The sequence below is a fragment of the Sminthopsis crassicaudata genome, chromosome 5, assembly GCF_048593235.1.
Source record: "Sminthopsis crassicaudata isolate SCR6 chromosome 5, ASM4859323v1, whole genome shotgun sequence".
In the NCBI taxonomy this organism is placed as follows: domain Eukaryota; kingdom Metazoa; phylum Chordata; class Mammalia; order Dasyuromorphia; family Dasyuridae; genus Sminthopsis; species Sminthopsis crassicaudata.
Genome location: NC_133621.1, coordinates 279873770 through 279898811, shown reverse-complemented (window position 1 = coordinate 279898811; position 25042 = coordinate 279873770). Strand labels below are relative to the sequence as shown.

Genomic DNA, 25042 nt, shown 5'->3' with positions numbered 1-25042 from the left:
TTTTTGTAGTGGCAAGGAATTGGAAATTGTGTGGATGCCCATAAATCAGGGAATGGTTGAATAAGTTAGGGAAAATGAATGTAATGGAATAGGCTCATTTCAGAAAAGTCTGACTTATGTGAACTGATGCTAAGTGAAATGAGCACAACAAACAAGATTATGTGATGATCAATTGTCCTGATCATCATCAAAAGAGACTTGGCTCTTTTCAACAATGAGGAGATTCAAGGCAGTTCCAACAGAAGTGTAACGGAAAATGCTATCTACATCCAGAGAGAGAGAACCATGGAGACTGACTATGAATCAAAGCATAGTATTTTCAACTTTTTGTTGTTGTTTGCTTGTGTTTTTTTCCTTTTTCACATTTTTCCCTTTTTGATCTGATACATGATGAATATGTAAACATATTTAGAAGAATTACACATGTTTAACCTGTACTGGATTTCTTACTGTCTTGGGGGGAAGGAGGAAAGAGGGAGGAAAAATTTGGAACACAAGGATTTGCAAAGATGAATGCTGAATATAACATTGGTTGAAAACCATCTTTGCATGTATTTGGAAAAATAAAATATTATTTTAAAAAAAGATCAAAACAGAAAAGTCCTCTATGATAAAATGAGTCAACATGTTTTGCAAGCTTTAAGTGACTAATATTTAAGTGTTTTCAGACACTGACCTAGATGTCACAAAAAGATGAAAGAATCCCTGCCCTCAGGAAGCTTATATTCTATAGAATATGAAAATTGATATTCAAAACACTGAGTTAAATTCAGTTCAACAAAATAGATCAAGTCTCAATATTCCAAAATACTGTGTACTAGGTACTGGGATACTGATATAGCTCCATCTGCCCCTGGGGCCTTTCTTGACCTCCTTACTGTGCCGATTCCTGTCTCTTAACTCCTATAATACTTACAACCATTATATGTACATAATGCCCATTACATATATCCAATCAAGCACCTTCTATAAATTGGGGAGTGAAGAGGCAATAAGGCATAGGCTCTACCTTTAACAAGCTTAGAATCTAATGTCAGGGAAGCAATGGGATGTGACAATAGCCAAAGGAGAATTCTAAACTAAAAGTTACAAATTTAGAGCAAAATGACAGTCCACACTGGAACTTTAGGAGTACTGGGCTAGAAAGCAAAACCTGGCTATCATTCCTGGCTCCTTTTGCCCCTGTGACTCACATGGAGTAAATATTTGGTGTTTCCAATGATGTCTGTATGAATTTGATTATGAAAACAAATACGATTACATAATTCTCAACTTCTCAAACTTCTGTCATAGAACCAACATTTTATATATATGTGTGTGTGTATGTATATAAATATATTAAATATATGAATATACTTTTTTTTTAATAACCATTCTTCCCACCATTCTAGGAAGCTCCACTGTAAGCCCTGCCTCCCCCAAACACATGGAGTACTCATCAGTTACTTATACTTTCAAAGAGGGACCAAGTGACTTTGTCCAAGTTCACAAAGTTGAAATAGGTGAAAATAAAGACTCTGAGGGAGCCCTCTGTCCACCACAGCATGTCTGCCCCTTTATATTTCCATTCTGAACATTAAGAAAATTAAATCCATCAGAATTGACATTTTGCAGGGTTTTTGAGACTCTTGAGATCTATAGGAGCTTTTTGATATGTTTTAGGAAAAAGGGTTGTAAAATCCACCCTCCATGGGGAGAGAGTGGGTGGAAGAGAAGGATCACCTGATTCTTCTTCTGTTAAAGCCCTATAATCTATCATTCCTATGAGGGAAAGATAATTCAGGTACATTATACATCTCCATTATCCTGGAGATGAAAGGGAAAGGTTAAAAGACTTAGAAAATTGTGAGTCAGTGACAAGAGTTGGGACTAGTCCCCCATTTACCTCACACAGGGATTGTGTGAGTAATGAAGTGAAAATATCTCAGAACTCCTCAGGGGAAAAGGCCTTGCCTTATTGCATACTTATTGGAGTTGGCACATTGAGATTTTATGAACTTCTTCCCCACTATTCATTCTATATAATCTGGGAAAACAATCCGCTTCTTTTTGGAGAAACAATGATGATAATACTACGCCCCCCCCCCCAAAACAAAACAAAACAAAAAAAAAAAACATGTCAGTTAAATAAGAGACAAAGGAATCACTGAGTACCAACCTTGAGTAACTGTCCATCTCCGGTTCCCAAGAAGAGAACTGTCCTGTTCAGGACTACAGTACCATAAACAGACGTCAAATCCGAATGAATTAATATTGAGGACTCAATTGGTTGGACTGCATTTGGTTCTGCGTCTTTCTCCTATACACGGAGACATTCAAAACAAAACAAAACAAAAAAACAAAAAACAACAGTAAATTTCTAAATGTTTTGTTAATCAAACTTCCAGAATCATCACCTCCCAGGAGGGCTCTCAATTCTTGGCAGCTTGCCTGTTTTCCAGAAAAGAACATGAAAATGGTCATTGCAGTCCACTCTTCACCTACAAAATCACCACACAGGCAGATCCTAAAGCAAACCATTTGTTTACTACTATATTAGCATGTATTGATTGCCAACAGTGGGAGAAGGGCCCATCCACTTAGCGATTCCAATGCTAGGATGGAAAGCCAAGTTCTACTTGACTGCCAGCAGAGAGAGAGGGGAGAGCACACAGTGTTGAATTGGGAGGGAAGAAATTGAGTCATATGCTATTGCCAGCCGCTCCAAACCTCTCACTTACTTTATTTCCCAAGATTTGAGCTATGTATTAAGACTACTAGATTAGGAACCCCCAGACCCAGTGAAGGGCTATTCCACAAGGTATGGCCATTTTCCTAGATGTGATGATAAAGGAAAGGAATGAATATGCATGGAATTAAGGGAGGTTCCAGGGAGTATATTTAGAGTAAAGAAAACTTTATGGGGGTGTCAAGGTAAAAAAAAACCACTTTATATGGTCATAGAATCACCATCATCTATTAATACTAATATTTTCATTTCAGTGCTCCCAACATGTGGTTCCATCTACATAGGGAGTTCCTGACAGGGACATTCATTCACTATCTATGCAGATGGGTAGCCATTTATAGAATCTGGAGCTCTCAGATATCATGACCCACCCAGGGTCAGACAGCCATTATATATGAACAGATATTTAAGATGTGGAACTTGATCCCAAATCATCCTGTCTCAGAGGTCACAAAATTACAATAACAACAACAATATCAAAGAATTATAGCAAAATGGTAAACAGCCTCGGCATCATTTCTCTATAAAATCCAGCAACATAGGGTGAAGAGATAATCATAATAATGATAATTATATTCCCGTTTATGTAGCTAAAATCCCAATTAGTGTGGATAAGGAAGCTGAAGAGGTGGCATTATTCTAATTTGCATTGTATATTTCCATTGGGTAGGAACCAAGCACCATATTTTACATAATTATAACTTCAAATAGTGTGAATTTAATCGAGAAGGTACCAAGTGCTCTACCCAAATTTAGAATCATCTCCACTCCAAATGTTATCTGGTACTACTGGTCTGATCAGTCACAGCTGGACACACTGTACTTTGATCCCAACACATTTGATGCCATTTTGTTCTTTTTCAAGAATAAAAAATAACCACTACCCAGATTAATTTATTTGATACTCTCAATAATCCTTCGAGGGAGGTACTGTTATTGTTCACTTGTTACTGAGCCAAGCCACCCAACCTCCAAACCCAGACTTTTTCTGTGATACCAGGCTAATGGGGATGGGGTGATGTGATCTTGTAGACAGTGCAATTTAGGAGAGAATGGAAAACATTACAAGTTGGTGGCATTTGGATATACTGAATACAAATACACTAAATATGATATTCAAATCTGTTTGCTTATTTTTTTCAAAGTTAGAATAGATGTACTGCTTTGAAAATGTATTTAATATCACTGCCAAAGTCAATCCTGTCTTCAACTGCAGGAAAATGAGTTTATAGCACACATCTCTGGGAGATTTCAGGCCAGAAAGATCTGATGAAGATAGTAGATAGTCAATACAGTTGGAGCTCTCACTTTATCCAGTTTCTAACTACACTAAGGTTTCCAAAAGTAGGTTTCAAGCCACTGATACACTAGGCAATGAACTCTGACATCAACTTTGACATTATCTGGTTAAGAACCCCCTTTCTGGGGGTGAGATGGGGAGATGAAGTTAAGCCCTATTCACTGTACTTTGTAGCTACTAACACTGTTTATGTCTTTCAATTTCTGTCTTATTAAATATTCATTATTTTTAAACCCACCAAGTTTCATTAACAACTAAACTAAATGGATTCATGAACCAAATTGATTTTGTGAAGCCTTTAAAGTGTTGCCTATAAATTCCCTATTTAAGTTAGATGGTGTGTGGGGGGGGTGGAAAACAAGAGGGTGAAAGAAAGAAAGAAGGGAGAAGGAAGGAAGAGGAAGAAGAGAGGGAAAGGGAAAAGGGGAGGAAGAAACAAGAAAGAATGAGAAAGAGAAGAGGGAGGGAGAAAAAAGAAAAAAAGAAAGAATAAGAGAAAAGGGGGGGCAAAGAGAAGGGAAGAAAAAGGGTAAGAATTAGGCAGAGAAGAATAAAGGGCAAATGAGGAAGCAGGAGAGAAGATAAAAAGAATAAGGGGCAAAAAGAGAAAGTAAGTATGTAGGGAAAGGAAGAAAGATGAGAGGGTAGGGGAAAAGAGGGGAAGAAGAAAGAAAATAAGAGAAAGGGGGAACAAAAGAGAGGAAGAAGAGGGGGAAGAAAGTAATAGAGATAAAGAGGGGTAAAAGAAAATAGGAGAGATAAGAGGGATGATGAGGTAGTGGAGGTAGCAAAAGACAGGGAAAGGGGAAGATAAAATGGGGAAAGAGAAAAGGAGATAAGATAAGGGGACCTGAGCTAGGAAGTAAGTAAAAGGGGCAATAAAATGGAGAGAGATAAATGGGGGGAAGAGACAAAGAGGGGAATAAAAAGGGCAATGATAAAGTGGGGAGAGATTAAAAAAAAGAAGGGAAGAAGCCATTGAGTGAAGAGCCTTCCAGTGTGCCATGATTACTTTTCAAATTAAAAAAAAAAAAAAATCTAAAAGGTTGGCTCACTTGCATAATATATGCTATAGTAAACTTGGCTTTAGGAAAACTTTCAGAAAACACACTAGAGACTTTTTTCCCTTTTAAAAGATACTTTCTGTGCAATTGGAGATGAAGCACTATCCTATTATAACTGAAATGTTTTAAAAAATCTCTGTAGGTCTGAGGTAAGGAACAAGAGATTCCTGTTGAGATAAGGCAGCCTCATGACTATGAACAGTAAAAGAAAAGTCTTATGACCTTTACAATTTAAAAAAAAAATCATTTTAAAATAGACCCGGATTAGTCTATTTATGATCATTATGAACTCATGATCCTCAGACCATGGATACTTTTTTAAATTAAATATGCGAACACCCCAGAGAGTTAAACATGTAGAATTAGACATGGTGTCTACCACCAGAATGAAACATTTCTAATACCTCTATCTTCTTAAAGAGCCTTTATATTCTTCTACCCAGAGGCATAAGAAGAAGAAAAAAGATGCTATAAAGGATGCTGAATGATCAATAGAGGTCTAAGAAATATGTCATTATAGAAAGACTTTATTGCCATCTGATAGAATGCATGTGAAAAATGTCTCTTAATAAGAAAGAAACCCAGAGGCTAAAGGGGGAAAGAAGTGGGTCAGAATTAGCTTCTCACCCATCCTTATGCCCTCTTGCTTCATTGTATTTCTCAATAATTGTCGTGTCTAAAATAGGCTTAGGATCAATCACCCTGTAAATACGGTGTCCATTAAAACCAAGCTCATCATGAGATGAGGAACCACAGAATCAGATCATTGGATCAGAAAAAGGAACTTAGAGGTCATTGAGTCCAATTCTCTTATTTAACAGATGAGGAAACTGAGGATTTTAGATCTTCCTCTGCCTCTATGTAGACATTAAATTTCAAAAGTATGCCTGTTGGTCTCTGTGTCTGTGTCAGCTTCTCTCTGCCTGTCTGTGTGTCTCTGTGTCTCTCTGTCTGCCTATCCGTGTCTCTCTCTCTGTCTGCCTGTCCGTGTCTATGTCTCCATGTGTTTGTGTGTGTCTGTCTGTCTAGAAATTAAGTAGCAGAGATAAGATTTGAACCAGATATTCCTGACTCCAAGTATATAAGGCTATTTATGCTTCCAAGGAGAGTCTACACCATTGTGTCAACCTCAAATTGAAACAGAGCCATTAAATCACACATAAGGATTCCTGTGGGCTATATATTGACTTAGAAGACCACACATTTATCTATTTGTTTTTTTAAATTAATACATCAATACATTAAAACAGATCAGAACCACATAGTTGGAATTTTACTAGTCCTCCATTTGACACTTCTGCTCTCTATCAGTTAAAGATTAAGAGTCAGGAACAGTTCAAATCCCTGCCAGCACCACAATAGACCATAAAAAGCACCCTAGTCTCCAGCATCACCCCAAATTCAGAATGTAGCTCCCAGCTTAATTTGGGAATGTTTTCTAGCTTTTATCACCCTTTCCTCCATTTCTAAGAGACCTCCAAAGGCAAAGAAAGGAAATCTCTGGGAGACATTCCATCTCCTAGTGAAGCCAAAGTTATTAAGGCCTTTGTGAAATACAATCTCAATCCCACGTGTAATATTCATTGGTATGGAATGTCAGGTGACACACAATTCCCCCACTTTGTGTCTTTTCCTGCACAATTTGCCATTTTCACTGTGAAAGTGACTTTTCTGTTAAAGTCATTTCCAGCCAGAACCTATAAACTACAAATTCATGCTTCTCCTGTAATGTTGATGTTGCCCTGGTGATTCCAGCAGACCCTCTCAGCATTTGAAAAAGAAAATCCTCAGAGAAAAGAGTAGAGTAAGATTCAGGCCTTAGTGAAGAGAGGACTTGATGAGAATATAGGATCCTAGGATTTAAAGTCGTCCTCCTAAGAGTGCAAAGGATGGGGGGCAGGGAAAGAAAGGATTGAGGGAAGGAGAGAGAGAGAGGAAGAACTAGCAAATGAAGGCCCAGTCCCAACAACAAGCCTTTAGGTGCTGCTCCTAGGACTGGGCCATTAATGGCCATTCTCAGTGGGACCCAGACAAGTCAAATGACTGCTCCAAGATCACACAAATGATCTTGTCAACGGACTGAATTATGACTCAAACACAAATTCTCTAATGTCAGATGAGATGGCTTTAGAGTCAGAGATGCATAGTTCAAATCCCAGCCCTATCGCTTCTTACCATTTGTAAAATGACCTTTAAGGTTTCTCTCAGATTTAGATTTAAAATACTATGATTATACCAGTAAACCACATTGCCTCTTGGGGGAAAAATACTTCTTTGATAATGCAACGACAGGAAATCTGAGTCCCTAGTTAAGAGTCCTTGTTTATATCGCCTTTCTGGGGGTTAGAAAGATGTTAAGAAAAACAAGGATTGTTAGATTCATTTCCCTTCCTTCCAACTTCCAATTTCACCAAGTTAGGGTATGTCACTCATTCAATAATGTTTATTAAGTGCCTACTATGTGCCAGGCACTGTGATAAGTGATGCAGATACAATGAACAAGAGACAATCCCTGTCCTAAAATGAGCTTACAATCTATTGAGGGAGACAATGGGTTTTTTTCTTGTTTTGTTTTCATCCCTTTTTTTTTTTTATTAAAGCTTTTTATTTTCAAAACATATACATGGATAATTTTTCAACATTGATCCTTGCAAAACCTTGTATTTCAAATTTTCCCCTCCTTTCCTCCACCCCCCTTCCCTAGATGGTAGGTAATTCAATATATGTTAAACATATCAAAATATGTATTAAATCCAATGTATGTATACATATTTATACAATTCTCTTGCTGCACAAGAAAAATCAGGTCAAGAAGGAAAAAAATAAGAAAACAAAATGTAAGCAAATAACAACAAAAAGTGTGAAAGTGCTATGTGGTGATCAACTCTCTCAGTTTCCCAAAACTCTTTGGGTGTAGATGACTCTTCATCACAAGATCTTTGGAACTGGCCTCAATCATTTCATTGTTGGAAAGTTCATGTAAGTCTCTCCAGGTTTCTCTAAAATCATCCTGTTGATTATTTCATAAAGAATAATAATATTCCATAACATTCATACACTATAACTTATTCTATCATTCTGCAATTGGTGGATATCCATTCAATTTCCAGTTTCTGCCACAAACACTTTTGCACTTGGGATCTTTTTCCTTCTTTTAAGATGTCTTTGGGATACAACCCAATAGAAAAACTGCTGGATCAAAGGGGATGCACAGTTTGATGGCTTTTTGAGCATAGTTCCAAATCTCTCTCCAGAATGGCTGGGATGTATTCACAATTCCACCAACAATGTATTAGCGTCCCTGTTTTCCCACATCCCCTCCAATATTCGTCATCTTTTCCTCTTATCTGAGATGGTATCTCAGAGTGGGAGACAACATTTATGTTATCTATTATATAAAAAGCATATGATATACAAGATAGATTGGAATATACTCAATTTTTAAGGGGGATCAAGAAAAGTTTCCTGTAGAAGGTAAAATTGTAGCTGAGATGGAGATGAAGAGAAATGGTTGGTGAAAATGCACTGTCAGGAGATTCTGTACATGTGAGTAGGACAAGAAGACCAGTATCACTGAGTCAATCAATCAATAGATATTTATTGAGCACCTACTGTGTGGCAGGGACAGTGTAAAGTGATGGAGATACAGAAAAAAAAAAAAAAGAGGCAAAAGATAATCCTTGCTCTAAAAAAGTTTATAATCTAATGGATCAAAAATGACATAAAAGTAGGAGTAGGGGCAAAGTATAAGGAGACAGGAAAGGTAGAGGGAGCCAAGTTATGAAGGGCTTTGAACATTAAAACAGACAATTTTATATTTAATCCTGGAGGTGATGGATGTCTTTTACTAAGTTGAGGGAAGGTATGTGTGGGTGAGTGTATGTATGTGAGAGAAAGCAGTGAGAAGAGAGGAGAGGACAGAGAGAAGAGAACAGAAGGGAGGACGATAGAATGGAAAAGGAAGAAGGAAAAGAGCAGAGGGGAGAGCAAAGATGCAAGAGGGGAAAGGAAAGAGGGGGGAGGAAAGAGGGGAGAAAAAAGAGGGGGAGAGAATGAGACTTATTAGTCCTGAGTTTTAGGAAGATTACCTTGGCAGCTAAATGGAGGATTGACTACAGTGGGAAGAGGCTTGTGGCTGGCTAACCAACTAGCAGATTATGATAATAGTCCAGGCATAAGGTGATGAGGGCTTTCATGAGGGTAATAGCCATGTCAAGATAAAAGGGCAGGATAAATATGAGATGTTCAAAGATAAAATTAACCGGACTGGCAACAGATTGGATGAGAGATGGAGGGGCTGCTGATAGTGAGGAGTCAAGAATGACACCCAGGTTGTAAGCCTGAAGGACTAGGAGGATGGTGGTACCCACAGTAAGATTCAGGGTTTGAAGGGAGGGAAAGATAATGGAGTTAAATTCTGGACATGTTGAGTTTAATATGCCTATGGGACATTTAATTAGTGATGTCCAACAGGCAGTTGTAGGTGGGAGATAAGAGGTTCAGCAGAAGTGGTTGTTGAGTTGTTTCAGTCCTGTCTGTCCCTTCCTGACCCATTTTGGGATACTGAAGTGGTTTGCCCTTTTCTTCTCCAGCTTATTTTATGGATAAGGAAACTGAGGCAAACGAGTGACTTTTCCAGGGTCACACAGCTAGTAAATGCCTGAAGCCAGATTTGAACTGAGGTCCTCCTGACTCTCAGAGCTTTATCCACTTTGCTACCTAGCAGTTCTCCAGAATAACTTAATAAATCCCTGAGAAATGATAATATCACCAAATGAAATACTATGGAGAGAAAAGAGAAAAAGGAGCTAGACAGGAAAGAGAGGAGAAGAGAAAGAGAGAAGAGAGAGGGAGACAAGAGAAGGAAAAAAACTGCCACCACTGATAAGTTAAACTGGGTTAAATACCCTACTCTTTAGCTTGATTCTGGGTGACTGTGCCAGTCACTTCTAGGTCTTCATCTTTATAATGTAAGGATTGAACTAGTCTTTGAGATTCCTTTCAACTATAAAATTTGTACCTCTCCCTAACAGATCATCACTAGTCCAGCCTTCTGCAGCCTAACATTTTCTCCAATATGCTTATTAATCAGGGTTCTGATAGAAGAGACTAGTACTGCCCTCTATGGCACTGTCCATGCATGAGAATAGTGCCTTTCAGTAGGAGAGAGTCCCTAAGGTAGCCAACTAGGAGAGTCAATCAGTCAGTCAACAAGCATTTATTACCATATTACCCAATCGGATAGAAATATAAAAAGCAGATCTGAGATAACTTTTAAGAGCCTTGAATGGTGATCAATAAAATCCTGAAGCCCATTTGGCGTGTGTAAGGAAGAGAGGATGCAGGGGAAGTTTAAAAGAATGAGTAGAGAGCTCTAGCCAGAAAATACTTTCTTTGCTTATTTTGCAAAAAGAAAGAAAGAAAGAAAGAAAAGAAAGAAAGAAAGAAAGAAAGAAAGAAAGAAAGAAAGAAAGAAAGAAAGAAAGAAAGAAAGAAAGAAAGAAAGAAAGAAAGAAAGAAAGAAAGAAAGAAAGAAAGAAAGAAAGAAAGAAAGAAAGAAAGAAAGAAAGAAAGAAAGAAAGAAAGAAAGAGAAAGAAAGAAAGAAAAGAAAAAAAAAAAGGCTGACTCCAGGGAAACCTCCAACATAAAGGGATACTTAGCACCTGTGGAGCTGAGCAAAAAGGCCAAGAATACCCCCTGTGTCCAAAGAAATATTCTTTCTCCCTTATGGTCTATTTTCCACATCACCCTTCTCTGCCCCCTTAGGACATAATCAGGCAGGCAGCTCTCAGCCTCTCCTGGCCAGTTTATTATGTATAATTTATTTCTGAATGCCAGTCTTTGCTTGGCCTTCGGTGCCTAACCAGGCTAATGCCTCCTAATGATGCTTTTGTCAGCTGTCCTTTAGAGACAAAATCCAATCTTGATTTGGCTTTTTGAAACTTCTCCATATCTGAAGTATTCTTGGTTCCTTTAGAGGTCCTATTCACCCTCTCTCCCATCATATCTAATCACCAAGTTTCAGGGACATTGAATTCAGATGTACGTGTGAGTGTGTGTGTGTGTGTGTGTGTGTGTGTGTGTGTGTGTGTGTGTGGAGAGAGAGAGGGGGGGGGAGGAAGGGAGAGAAAAAGAGAAGGAGAGGGAGAGGAAGAATATCAAGAAAGAGCTAAAAAAAAAAAAAAAAAAAGGCAGGCTGTACATCCTGGAAAGATTCAGTTCAGTTTTTCTACAACCTTCAGAGAATGTATGAAAGGTCTCATTTGAGATGTTTATGAAATCGAGGGCTTTTTTTAATGGGGCAAAAACAGTCAAGATCAAGAAAAATCTAACTTGTACAAAATTATTCTTTGGTGGAAACTGCAGAAAGTGAAATTTGATCACAGAATAAGGTGGGATGACCTTAGGCAAATTAGGCTTTGTGCCTCAGTTTCCCCACCTACAAAATGGGGGAAAGTCCTTACTGGCTCTGAATCTATGATTCCTACAATTAGGGGAATTGGAGCAAATGATCTAAAATTGAGAGGGAAGGGAGAGGAAATTGGACAAAACAATTTTGAAAGTCATTTCCAGCTCCAAGATGCTGTTCCGTGGTGAAGGCACAACTTAGCCAAGTCCAAGGTCGGGGGAAGAGAGGAAAATAAAGAACAAGAGAGTAAAAAAGAGAGGTGAGGTGGAGGGGAATTTGGTATTTATCTTTGCTTTGCATCCACTTATCTGTGTATATAAGTTCAATTCAATAAACAATTAATAAGCACCCCTTAAGCCAGGCACTGTGCTAAGTGTTAGAGATACAAAAAGAGGCAAAAAATAGTTTCTACCTCTCTCTTCTCTTCCCTCCCCCCTTTTCAGCCTGGTAAATGGAACAGAATGTTGGTTTTGAAGACCAAGATCCAAATTCCAGCTCCATTATCAGCTTGGTATTAGTACATTAGAGGTAGCTGGGTGGCTCAGTGGATAGAGTGCTGGGTCTGGAGTCTGGAAGATCTAAGTTCAAATCCAGCCTCAGACACCTGAGCAACTCAGCCCTGTTTGCTTCAGTTTCCTCATCTGTAAAATGAGCTAGAGAAGGAAACAGTAAACCACTACAGTCTTTGCCAAGAAAACCCCATGGACAGTTCAGTATGTATGGTCCATTGCTTCTGGAGACAGAAAGATCTGACTTAAATCCTATCTTGATACCAGCCTGATACCAAGTGACTCAGGAAAACTCATGTAATCACTCTGTGCCTCACTTTCTAAAACAAGGGGTTTGGACTTGGCTTCTTCAGGCTCTAAATCTATGGTCTATCTCAAAGCTTCTTAAACTGTGGGTTTCGACCCTACAGGGAGTCCCATAATTGATTGTGAGGATCATAAAAAAAAATTGGCAAAGTAAAAAGTATCAAATATTTTGCTGATTTAATTCTTTCTGTAAAAATAAACAAACATCCATCTCATTAGTATGCAAATTTGCTTTCATCTTTAATAAGTGGTAAAGTTATATGTATACCAAAGAATTGTTTAAAGTAAATTTCTTTACGATTTATTAACAGCAAACATTTAATTTGTATCTACTTTTACGTATTCCAGACTGCATAAAGTCTCTGGCAAAATGGGATCACAAATGGAAAAAGTGTAAGAAGCCCTGATCTGTCTGACTCTGGACAAATTAGTTAGCCCCCTTATGCCTTAATTACTTCATCTTTGAAATTACATTGAGAAAATTAAACTAGATGACCCGTAGGGTCTCTTAGAATTAAATTTTTGGTTCTCAGATTGTTTTGTTCTTGACTATATTCCTAAAGCCTATCACAGTTCTTTTACTACAATAGGACTTTAATCAATGCTTGTAGAATAAAACAGAGTATCTAATCAGGAAAGAAATACTGGGCTGAGAGCCCATGATTCTTTGCCAATGAAGGCCTGTTCCCACCCCATGCCCCCTGTCCCCTTCCAAAAAGGAACCTAGAATGTTATTCCCTAAACCCATCCTACTATGCTCAATACTGATGACAACTCCATTGGCCTAGACTTTGGATGATGGGGAACCAGGCATCAAAACACTGGATCCTCCCAATGCAGGATTTCCAGACACTAAGGGGATTCTCTGGGTCTTTTTTCCACCCAGAAACAAATCTAGCTCAACTTTATTTCTACTTTTGCTTTGAATCTCTTTGACAGTTCATTTTGAATAGTTATTTACACTTTGCCTGAACTGATTCTAAAGACATTTCCTCATTATTTCCCTCATTGTGTCCCCATGGGCACATCTCATTCCTACGACTGAAATCACCATTTTTAGTTGACTAACAAGATTTTACCCTCCTAGTTTTTGTTGTAGCTGTGGCTGGATTTTGTTTCTGCTCACTCTCTTCCCTCTATCTCTCTCAGCAACTGGAAAGATATGAGTTACCCTAAAAAGGGAAGGAAGTAAGATCTTTTCCAACTACTCCCCCAAGTTTCCATTGGAAATTACTTTGTATTTATACTGCATATACTTTGTATTCACTTCTCTACCTACAAGTGTACATCCTCTGCCCTTCCCTCCATACGTGTTAGCTCTTTGAGAGAAGAAAATGTTTCTTTTTTTTTTTTTTTCGTTCTCTATGTCCAGTGCCTGCACATAACAGATGTTTAATAGATGCTGGTTATACTGAATCAAATATAAGTTCCTTGAGGGAAGGAATTCTTTGGTCTCTTTATCTCCAATATAATAAGTGCTCAATAAACACTTGCTGAATGAAAAAAAAAGGTGAAAAAAGAACAATATAACTCACATTTTTATTACACTATATGATTCACAAAACACATTCATCATCTCATTTGATTCTCATCTATGCCAGAAAGAACATTGAAGACTTGGGTTCAAATACCAACTCTGATGCTAATTCCTGTGCCATCTTGGATGTGTCACACAGCCCCTGCCTCAATTTGAGCCTTTTCATATGTCAAAGGAAGGGGACTAAACTACATAGCTTCTCTTAGGGAAGAGACTCAGAGGCTATCAGTGTTATAATCCTATGAACAATCTGATAAAGAATATTATTGTTTCTGTTCTTATGTCTTGTGTTCCCATCCATATGTCTTCCTAGAAATGAGGAAACTGAGACTTGGAGAGCTGAAATGACTTTGCCCATTATTACATGGAAGTATCAGGATCATGGATTCAAATCCAAACCCTATGATTCCAAGCCCAGTGTTCTTCCCACTGTACAATGTAGCCTTGAGAGCTTCAAGGGTGGCAAGACCAAGTATGAGTTACAGGACATTGTTTGACAATAGTAGAATGATGATGACAATGACAATATCTAATATTTGACAATAATGGCTAACATTTAATTAAGGTAATACTTTTATTTTTTTTAATTTTTTAAAGGTAGTGCTTTAAAAAAAAAAAAAAAAAAAAAAAACTATCCCATCTAATTTTCCAATGATCCCATCAGCCAGAGCTAGAATTACCTCCATTTTACTGACAAGGAAACTGTATCTCGTGTCTGGGTAAGTAGCCTGTTTGTATATGTTTGGCATGTTATCTCTTCCAAAGGTTGTCTCCAAGAACAGGTAATATCTTTTGCCTTTTCCTTATATTTTTTATAGCACAGGACTTGGCACATAGTAGGCATTGAACAAATGTTTATTGGTTGACTAATGATGAGTATACCAGAGATCTGCATAGGACAGTCAGGTAACCTGCAGCACCAGCAGTCCTCAAAAATGCTAAGCAGACCCATTTGACTGAGGGGAGACTTATAACTGCTTCCCCTTATTTCTAATTCTCTATTTTACAGGGTTGCTGTGATACCCTTCCCAGGGGGAGCATTCCACTTTAAGTCATGAATTTTTTTGTTACTTTAATTTTTAATATACTTTATTGATGCCCTTTATCATTATATCAATCATTCCTTGCCCCCTCCAGGTTGAACCCTCCTTTATAACAGAGAAAACTTGGAGTCATTACAGTTTATTAACGTCCCTTTTAAAATATGGCCCAGTGTTCCAGATGTGTCTGGCCCTGGCTGAGCACAATGGGATTCTTATGTCCAGAGATCAGGACATTTGGCTTCTAATAATGTCACCCAAGACCGAGCTAGTGTTCTCAGCAGCTGTGACACATCCACCGTTGGCTTCCATAAAGCTGGTGAGCCATTAAAATGCTCATAAGCTAGCATTTAAAGCCTTTCCTAGCCTCCCTCCAGAGTCTAGCTTTCCAGACTTATATTATTCTCTTTTGTGCACTTTACAATCCAGCTAAACCAAACTTCTTGTCATTTTTTGCACGGTATTTGGATTATAGTTAAGTGCTCAATAAATATTTTTTCATTCATTTCCTATCTCCCTATCTTTGACTAGGTAGTGCCCCATAGTTCTGTACTCCCTTCCTTTTAAGGCAATTGGGATTCCTTTTAAAGCCCAGTGTCACATAGCTAGTAAGCATTAAGTGTCTGAGGACAGATTTGAATTCAGATCTTCTGACTCCTGGACCAGTGTTCTATCCACTGTGCCATATAATTGCCCCTATATTCCTCACCAACTTTTAAAAAAATCTACCTTCCTTCAAAACACTCTCTCCTTCAGGAGGCCTATTCTGATCCCTTCCATTTGCTACACTCTCTCTTTAGCACTTTCTATTTAATTCTCTATAAGCAAGTTGTCTCTTCATCAGTAAAAAGTAAGCTCCTTGAGGACAGGGATAATTGTATTATTTATTTGTTTGTTTGTTTTTGCTGAAGCAATTGGGATTAAGTGATTTCCCAGGGTCACACAGCTAGGAAGTGTTAAATGGCTGAGGTCAAATTTGAACTCTGGTCCTCCTGACTTCAGGGCTTGTGCTCAATCTACTGCACCAATTAGCTGATCCTGTATTTTAAATTTTTAATACATTTTATTGATGCCCTTTATCATTATATCAGTCATTATTGGCCCCCTCTAGGTTGAACCCTCCTTTATAACAGAGAAAACCTGAAATCATTGCACAGTTCCTGGCACATAGTAAAAGATTTCTGGCATACTTAATAGAAATTTGCTGAATGAATGAATGCCATATTACAAGAAGAAGGCAGCTTCTAACTGTCCATATTTACAAACAAAATCAATGCTTATGGAATCTTACCACTTCCTCCTAGAGACCTTCCCTGATTTCCCCAGTTATTAGTGCTTTCCCTACCTTGTAATTACTCTGAGAATACATTATATTTACTTTTACATGTAAGAGCTGTTTCCTCCCAGTAAAATGTAACTTCCTAGAAGGGCCTTTCTTGTATTTGGAACTCTACAACCCAGCATGGTACCTGGTACATAGTAAGTTAATAATAAATTCTGGTTGATTGACTGATTGTTGGAAAGTGCAGTCTCCTCTGGGTCTTCCCACTCTCCACTTGTACAACTTTTTTTCCCTTAACTTTACATTCATCCCTGTGAAATTTTCATTTTCTGTGGGTTTCATCTGAAGAGCTTGTTAACCCAAGTAAATCTCTCTAATTGGTAGTATGTGAGAGGAATATATATGATGCATATGGAGACATATATATGTATGGCATTCAATTTTTCAAAGATTTATGCTGCCACTGGCACTGGTGCTCCTGCTAATAGAGATGGACTTTACAAGTCACTGTGGCAAACAAACAAACAAAAAAAAGTTCATATCCAGGTGATGATGTCTCTGAAATAACTTACCTAGGCTAGTCCTTCAATGAGAGCTAGGCTAGCCTTTCTGTCTTGGCAACATTGCCAAAGCTTTTGTTCCCTTGTCTCTGTCTCAGAGAACCCCAGAGTCACCTTTTATGGACTTGGGTGGAGAACACACACACACACACACACACACACACACACACACACACACACACACACTCAAATAAACATAGCTAGATTATGAGCCACAAGTGGAGCCAAAAGAGCCACTGAGATTATGGATTCACTGAAGTAACAAGATAGAATCACAGATCTGGAAGAGACCTTTGAGCTCATCTCATCTAACTTCATCATTTTAAAGAAACTGAGGTATGGAGAGGTTTAAAACCCAGAAAGCTTAAAAGTCTTGCCCAGGATCACACTAGTAATGTCCAACCCCAGATCTGACTCCAGAGCCAGAATTCTTTCTTCATATATAGACTGCTATCAAGAAGTTCTGGGGCAACTAAAGGGGGCAATGTATAGAGCATCAGCTCTGAAGTCAGGAGGACCTGAGTTCAAATACTGGCTCAGACACTTAATACTTCCTATCTGTGTGACTGGGCAAGCCACTTAACTCCAATTGCCTCAGCTAAAAAAAAAAAAAAAAGTTCCCAGAGTATATAGAATGGAAAGTAATAGAAATGGAGGCAGAAAATACTGGATGGATTACATTAACATCCTAACTTACCAGTTGCCTGACTTCAGACATTTCATCTGAAAGATAGTGTGTATGTTGGGAAGATGGGGTGGACATGACAAAGCACAATAATTTTGGAATCTAACCATCCAGGTTTCATTCTTTGAAACTATCATTAAGTTTGAGTATATCACTTGACCTCTATGCCCATTCCAAAGATACTAACATAAGTGTGTCTATATGTGTTTATATGTAAATATATGTATGATTCATATATATATACACATGTATATAAAATCATAATTCTAGAGCTCAAAAGAGGCTACCAAAGGATCAGAGATGGGAGTTGAGAGAGAACGAGAGGCCATCTAATCCAACCCTTTCATTTTACAGATGGGAAAACTGAAGCCAAAACAGGTGAAGTAACTTATAAAAGGTCATAGACTATAGTAAGATACTGTACAAATCTGAACTCCAAATCCAGCCCCTTTCCACTCCATGACCTGTCTCTCACCTTGTCAGAATTGTGAATGATCTTGGCAAGGCTAAGATCCCTGCTCTGAGAATACAGGTCTCATTAAAGGCTCTGGGAAAGTGGATGAGATGATCTATGTGGTGTGTTTAGTGGTCCTTCCCATCAAATACATCATCTCAATTCAAGCCTAGGGAACAATGGTTCTAAGTTCTCCAAGAGCAGAGACAGTTTCTTTTTGTCTTTATATTCCCTTCCCAATATCTAAATGCATTTTCCAGCTAATAAGAACAGAGATCTTAGAGTTGGGAGGACTTTAGAGGTCATTAAGCACCATCTCCCCTTTTTAGAGATGGGCAAGAGGATCAGACAGGTTAAATTACTTTCTCAAGGAGGTTGGCTGGGATGAATCTTGAATTCAGTTCCTGTGACTGTAAATTTAGCATTCTTCACCTCCCTAGAACTAAGATTCTCCATCAGAGACTAACAAACAAAGCCAAGATGTATCCCGGTGCCATCATCCTTGCGGAAATAGTGGAGATCATATATCTTCAAGGGTGCTGAACAAAAAGCCCTCTGACATGTGTAGTTCATTACATTAGTACCTGAGAAGGAGACTCTCTGGTCCATATGAGATAAATTACTTTCCCCAAGCATTCATGAAATAGCCATTTTAGGTGCCAGGACCCATATTAGGCTTAGAGGAGTCAGAAATAAAAAATGAAAGCAGTCCTTGTCCTCAGAGAGCTCACATTTTGCTGGACATAAGTTGGGGATATATACATAAGAAGTCAAGACAAAATGTATACATGAGTGAAGTCTTGAAGGAAAGTAGGGGTTCCAAATTCTGGAGGGAGAAAAAGAAGAGAAAGAAAAAAAGAGAGAGGGAGAGAGGGAAAAGGGGGAGGGGGAAGAGAGATGGGAGAGAGGGGAAGAAAGAGGGGAAAAAGGAGGGGAGGAGGAAGGGAAAGAGGGATGGAAGTAGGGGAGAGAAAGGAGGAGAAAAAGGAGATGAAGAAAGGGGAAAAAGAGGAGAAAAGGGAAAGGGGGAAGAGGGAGAGGGAACAGACAGGGAGAGACCAAGTATATTCCAGGCATAGTGTAGACAACTGTAGGTACAATGATCTAGAGGAAGGAAACAAGCCTGGGTTCCCTCAAAGCAGGACAGTTGGCCAACAAATTCTCAGTATTAGAAGGGAAACCATTAATCTTGAGATAAGAAGAAAGCAAATAAACAACAACCAAAAAAATAAAATCAGCAAAACCTATCATAAACTGTGGTTAGATAGCCATCAAGGGCACAAGAAAGAAACCAGTAAATCTACTCACTCCATGCCAATGAATTACTGCCCTGATTCTGATGCCTGTTCTGAAGACGGATGGCTGTTGGAATCTATTTAGCCTCCATCTATCATGCTTCAAGCCTCATGCTTGAGTCACCTATTAATTAAATATGCTTTTCCCAAATGTAATGGAACAGGAAAATAAAATCCAGAGGATCAAAAATATCACTTGTTGGACTAACAAGTGTGCAAAAAAAGGGGACTCCATTACAGTGGGTCCCGTTTTAGTCCCACCTGTGCCTTGTCCTTTAAACACACACACGCACACAACCATGTTAAATATTTGCCCATGTGCTGAACATCACCTTCTTCAAGAAAAACCACTTTTTCATTCAAATTCCTCTGGAAATTCAATTCCATTAAGGCTTTTAAAGGCAACTTATCAGTGAGAAATTTACCTAAATGAAGATTAAAAAAAAAAAAAAAAATCCTCCGCCCCCACCTGTGCAGCAGTTGGATGCTATTGTTTGAATGAGAATATATTATTTAACTTGGATGACAAGCTCACGGGGTGGAGAACCTGTCTTTCATACAAGAACCTTCTGATTGGAGAAACGGGGAAGTGTTTCACAAATAATAACAGTAACAGGCTAAAGCAAAAGGCCTGAAGGGCCCCATTTAAACAATTCCCTCCCTCTGATTCAGATTTTAACCAGCATTTGAGAAAGTTGTCCTGATTCCAGTTTCAGAAAGATGACTCTCCGGTTTAATCAGTAGGCATTTATTAAGTGACTACTAAATGCTGGGGGGAGGGGGAGAAGCAGCGTATGGTACAAAGACAAAATGAACTAAAAAGCTAGAGAATGTATGGAGGTAAGTAGCTTCATCTTCCTACTCCCATCCATCTCACCTCCACCCCACCCTACCCCTTTAAACAGGGACATCTGACTCAGTTCAAGTTTTTGTAGGTTGTTTTTTTTTTTTCTTCTTAATTTCAAGAGCATCCAAGACACCTGCTAAGTCTGGAAGGGCACTAAGGAAGTCATCTAGAACCCAGTGGGTGGGGAAAATGCAGCCAGGAGAAATGTTTTGGCTCCACAAGTCTACACAGCTGTCAGATGGCAAGAATTGGACATCCAGAGTTGTAATCTGCTGGGGGCTTTCTAAGCTGCTATGTAATTAACCGGAGAGACCAAGTCTGCCTGAGCCTTGATATCAAGCAATATTTTAAGGGCCCCAAATCATCAGAGGGAAATAGACAAGCAGATCTTTTGCCAACCTAGACAGCATGAAGACTTAACACGGTATTCAATATTAATTATGCTTGTGAAACCAAGACATGGCCATTTAAAGCCCAATGCACGTACTTAATTAGAAGCCAAACAAAACAAAACAAAAAACAAAATCCAGAAACTAAGTGGAGGGGGCTGCATGCCCCAGAATCATTGCTCACAGACAGAGATCTGGACACCGGAGGACTTGTTTTTATTCTGACACAAGAGTTACTGAGGCTTTTGGGTTTGATTTCTTTCTGCCTCAGTTTCCCCCATTAGGAAAACAAGGCTAATTATCACTTGCTCTTTGGGAGAGAAGGAAACTCTGGGTCACACCCCAGTAGTGAGATTTGAGTCCAGGTCTCCTAACCGCAGAACTAGGGCTCTTTTCAGCTGTATCATCTCTGACAAAGAACAGTCCTTCTCAAAAAATTAAGACAATCAATTTTACACCCTGCCAACACTGCAAATATAGACATAAAGAGGTGAAAGGAACTTCAGCTAGTCCAACTTCATCAATTTTCATATATACTGTGCCCCAAATCACAGGTAGACAGAACCATGATTTTTTATACTCCAGTCTCTTGACTAAACCCAGCCATCTTTCTCTATCAACAGGCTACATACTTCGAGAATTGTAGAGATGGGACGGATCTTTAGATGGATCAACCCGGCTTCCCAATCCCCTTTTACGATGCAGAAACTAAGACCCAGAGTGGATAGAATGAGCAGTTTTTCTCTTCCTTCCAGAGTCATTTTATATCAAAACAATGGAAACACCTGTAGCCTTCCAATTCTGCTCTTTGATTTGTGGCCAGTTATATAAGAGCATCAGCTCTCAGCACGCTACCCTCTCAGGATCTGTAAGCAGAGGAGATAATGCCAGCTGGTTGTGGACAAAAAAACTCCGCTACCCTGGAAGCATTCAAAGGTTCCAGTAATCCCCATCCACCAACAGCTCTTGAACTGCTACTCGGTTTCCCCAGTCAAAGAAATGCCAATCTTGAGAGCTGAAGGCAGTGTCTACATTTGGAGCCCAAGGCTGAATCAGTTATCAATCTGTGTTTTGCCACAAGGGTAGTGTAATCCCAGGGAGACATCAGCCTTCAAAGCGGGGACTCGGGAGACACGTGTTGCAGTACACCCCCTTTTCTCCTGCTCTCTTTCTCCGCAAGGCCAACTCCAGGCTGCCCTCCAGCTAGGGGCCCCACTGCCTCTGGCATCCAGAAACTACTAGAAATATTCTGACACTCAGTGTCCCTCGAGTCTCCCGCGTACCCAAGAAGGTGAGCGGACCTCTCCGAGGATGCTGACCCCCTCCTCCTCCTATTGCAGCTCCTCCCCCGCCAACTCCCAATTTCACCGTCCCCTTAGAATAAGCGATCAGAAGAGGTTCAGCACCCGGCAGGAACTTTTCAGTCCGAATGTCCTGGGACCAAATAAGCACTCCAAGCATCCCCCGGGGATCAGAGCTCCATAAATACAGGGCTCAGGCGTGACATGCATGCCATTTGCTTCCAAAGCCCTCCCACCTTAGGGCAGTGTTCTGGTAACTAGTCCGAAGCGACGGGGAAAGGAGGTGAATGAAAGGAAGCTGGGACGGGAGGAGAGAAGAATGATCATTTCCCTTCTCAAAAAGGCAGCGGGGTCTACACCTAAAAGGGGGAGGGGGGAGATGAGGCTAAAAAATTAGGTGGGAAGGGTGTGCCCTCCCGCCTCTCCCTCCCAGAACTGGGGAGAGCCGTCCTCAGGCGGGCATTACAGCGGGTTCCTAATGCCAGGGAAATGCAGCGGAGCAGGCTCGCTCTCATGGGATTTCTGGTCCCAAGCTGCTCATCCTTTCCTAGCTTTTTTTTTTTTAAGCCCCATAGACCTCTCTTTGGGATGGGCTTGGAGCCTCGGTTGCCAGGCAGGTGGATGCAGAGACCTGGTCGCTAGTTGTTTTCAATTAAAGTCCCCCTCTCCCCTGGCTCGCGCACACGCGCATTCGCGCACCCCAGCTCCAGGCGCGCGCCCGCCCGCCCGCCCGCCCGCACTTACACAGTTCTGGTTGTCCGAGGTTTGGAAGTCCGAGCTGCAGGTGCGCGCTCGCGCCTGGATCTCGCTCATCCGGAAGAGGCAGAGCGCCGTGGTGGCGGGCGAGCGCCGGGCGTCGGGCTCCGGCCCGACGGCGGCGCTGAAGACCCCGGCCCAGAGGCCGAGGGGCTCCAGCAGGCTGGAGGAGAGCAGCAGGCGGCGGCCGTCGGGGTGGCCGCGGTCGCAGTCCAAGGCCACCTGGCCCTGGAAGTCCACCTGGGTGCTCTGCGCGATGCGGGCCATGGCCGAGGCGCGGGGGGCGGCGCCGCTCGTGTAGTTGTAGGGGTAGTAGGGGAAATAGACGCTGCCGTTCCAGAGGAAGGCGTCCACGAAGTGCAGGGTGCCGGCCCCGGGCTGCAGCTTCAGCTGCCCCTCCTCCGCGGTGAACAACTTCTCCGTGTCCTGCAGCGTGATGGCCGTGTCCAGGTCGGACGCCGCCGGGCCGCACTTGGGGCGGTCCTCGGGCTCGGGCAGCACGTAGGTGGCGGCCACCGCCAGGTACCAGCGCCGGTCCTGGGGCGCCTGGTACACCACGCCGGCCGTCGAGCCCCGCGGGTGGCACGACACCACCTCGGGCCGGCTGAGCAGCTTGGAGAGGTTGAGGCTGGCCAGGGGCCGCACCTCGCAGCCGCCGCCGTTGAAGGTCCAGCCGGTGAGCAGCAGCCCCTGGTCGCGGCCGCCGTCCGCCCCCTCGCGGTAGGGCAGCAGCAGCTTGCTGAAGCTGCTGGCCGGCCGGGGCCGCGCGGGGGGCGGCAGCGCCACGGGCTCCGAGCAGTTGCCGGGCTGGTCCTCCTGGTGCAGGCGGGAGAGCTGCCTCTGGAGCGTGTGGTCCAGCTGGTGCAGGCAGCTGCCGCTGGCCACGAACACGCCGTTCTTGCGGCTGGCCGCCAGGGCCCCGATGGCTTGCTCCGAGCGCCACGGGGGCGCTCCCTCCGGCGCGGCCAGGGCGGGCGCCCGCGGGGCCAGCAGCAGCGCGGCCAGGGGTAGCAGCAGGGGCAGGGGCGGCGGGGGCCGGGCGGCCGGGCGGCGGGGGCGCGCCGGCCCCTTCCTCCCGGAGACCTCCATGGGGCTTGGGCGGCCCCCGGGCGGTGGCGACGGTGGAGACGGCTCAAGTGCGCGCGGGGGGCGGCGGGGGCGGCGGCGGCGGCGGCGGCTCCAGCTCCCGCGGCCGCCCCATGCTCGCGTCTCGCCGGGGAGGAGGAAGAGAAGCGGCGGCGGCGGCGGCTCGGGAGCCCTCGCAGGCAGCTTCGGCGGCGGCGGCGGCAGCAGCAGCACTAGCCGTGCGCGCTCCCCTCGGTTCCCTCCTCTCTCTCCTTAGCCGTAGAGTTCCTCTTTTCAGCGCTGGCGCTCGGAGGGAGGAGGAGGAGGAGGAGGAGAAGGAGGAGGAGGAGGAGAAGAAGGAGGGGAGGGGAAGGGAGGGGAAGGGTGGAGGGGAGAGAGGCCCGCGGGGAGGGGTGGGCTGGAGAGGTTCGGAGCGGTCGCGCACTTTACGGAGCCATTGTGAAAGTGGGATGCCCCCGGCCCCCTTCCCCATCCTCCTCCTCCTCCCTCCCGCTCCACGCCCATCGCCCTCCCCTCTTGATTCGGCGAGATAGGGAGGGGGAGGTCTGTGATTTGGGTTACTGTGTAGGTGGCCTCTTTCATCTTTTCATAACAAAGCTGAGCCGCTGCCGCCGCCGCTGCCTCGCCTGCCGCTGCCGCCGCCGCCGCCCGGGTCGCCTCCACTTCTACCCGGGGGCTCCGGGCTCACAGCCCCGGCATCCGCGTCCGTTCCTCCGCAGCTCGTCAGCGCGCTCGCTGCCCTCTCCCAACGCCCGGGTTTTGTTTCCGAGGGGAGCGAGGCCACGGAGAGGCAGCCGGGGGAGGGCCCCCGGCCGGAGGGCTCCCCTCGGGCTCCGGCCGGGAGGACGCCGGGGTGGCTGACAGGTGTGGCGAGGGAGGCAGCGGGAAGCAGGCGGGCCGGGGTCTGGCGGGGCGCTGAGAGCGGGAGGCGGCGGCAGCGTGGGGAAGGGCTTCTCCGAGGGTCTGGGGAGCAGGGATGCAAAGTCAGACACCCGGGAAGAAGTGGGAACGGCCGAGAGCAATGCCTTCTCTCAGGTCTGGTCCCTGCTCTGGGGAGGAACTCCGCGGCTCGGCCCGTCCTTTGTGAAGGGCCGCCCTGGACTCGAGGAGACCTCCAGCACGAGAAAAGCTCCTGCAGTTCTCTTAGCAACGCGGCTTCTTTCTCTTCAACATCAATCCCACCTGCCACATTCTAAACTAATCTCCTCTCCTGCCTTCCTAGAGATCCCAGATTGCCACCCCAAATTTTTATTTTCAAAAGTATCGTAGATACCTTTCCCCTCACTGATTCGCTCTTTGCACAGAGGGAAAACCAGTTAAGCAAAATTAACCAACACAGTATATAGAGTGTATAAAACGTCCTTCATCCATAGGCCCCCACTTCCTTATCAAGAAGAGGGAAGTAAAAAATTGGTCTTGGGGAAGACCTGAGTTTAAATCCCGTCTCCGGGACTCAGTTTTCTTGTCTGTAAAATGGGGATAATAAAGTCACC

General features: G+C 42.6%; 1 protein-coding gene across 2 annotated transcripts in view; it reads right to left on the bottom strand.

Moving 5' to 3' along the window:
• PLXNC1 (plexin C1) overlaps positions 1-23917 on the bottom strand; it is a 221191-nt gene extending 197274 nt beyond the window's left edge. Inside the window, exons 1-2 of one of the 2 annotated variants that reach the window (XM_074271219.1) lie at positions 22452-23917; positions 2159-2299 (exon numbers count right to left, since the gene is read on the bottom strand). In XM_074271219.1, the coding sequence (XP_074127320.1) occupies positions 2159-2299; positions 22452-23552 (1242 nt within the window). In that variant the 5' untranslated portion in view covers positions 23553-23917. The remainder of the gene's footprint in view (positions 1-2158; positions 2300-22451) is intronic. The other variant, XM_074271218.1, reaches the window with a different exon arrangement.
• Positions 23918-25042: the final 1125 nt, after the last annotated feature.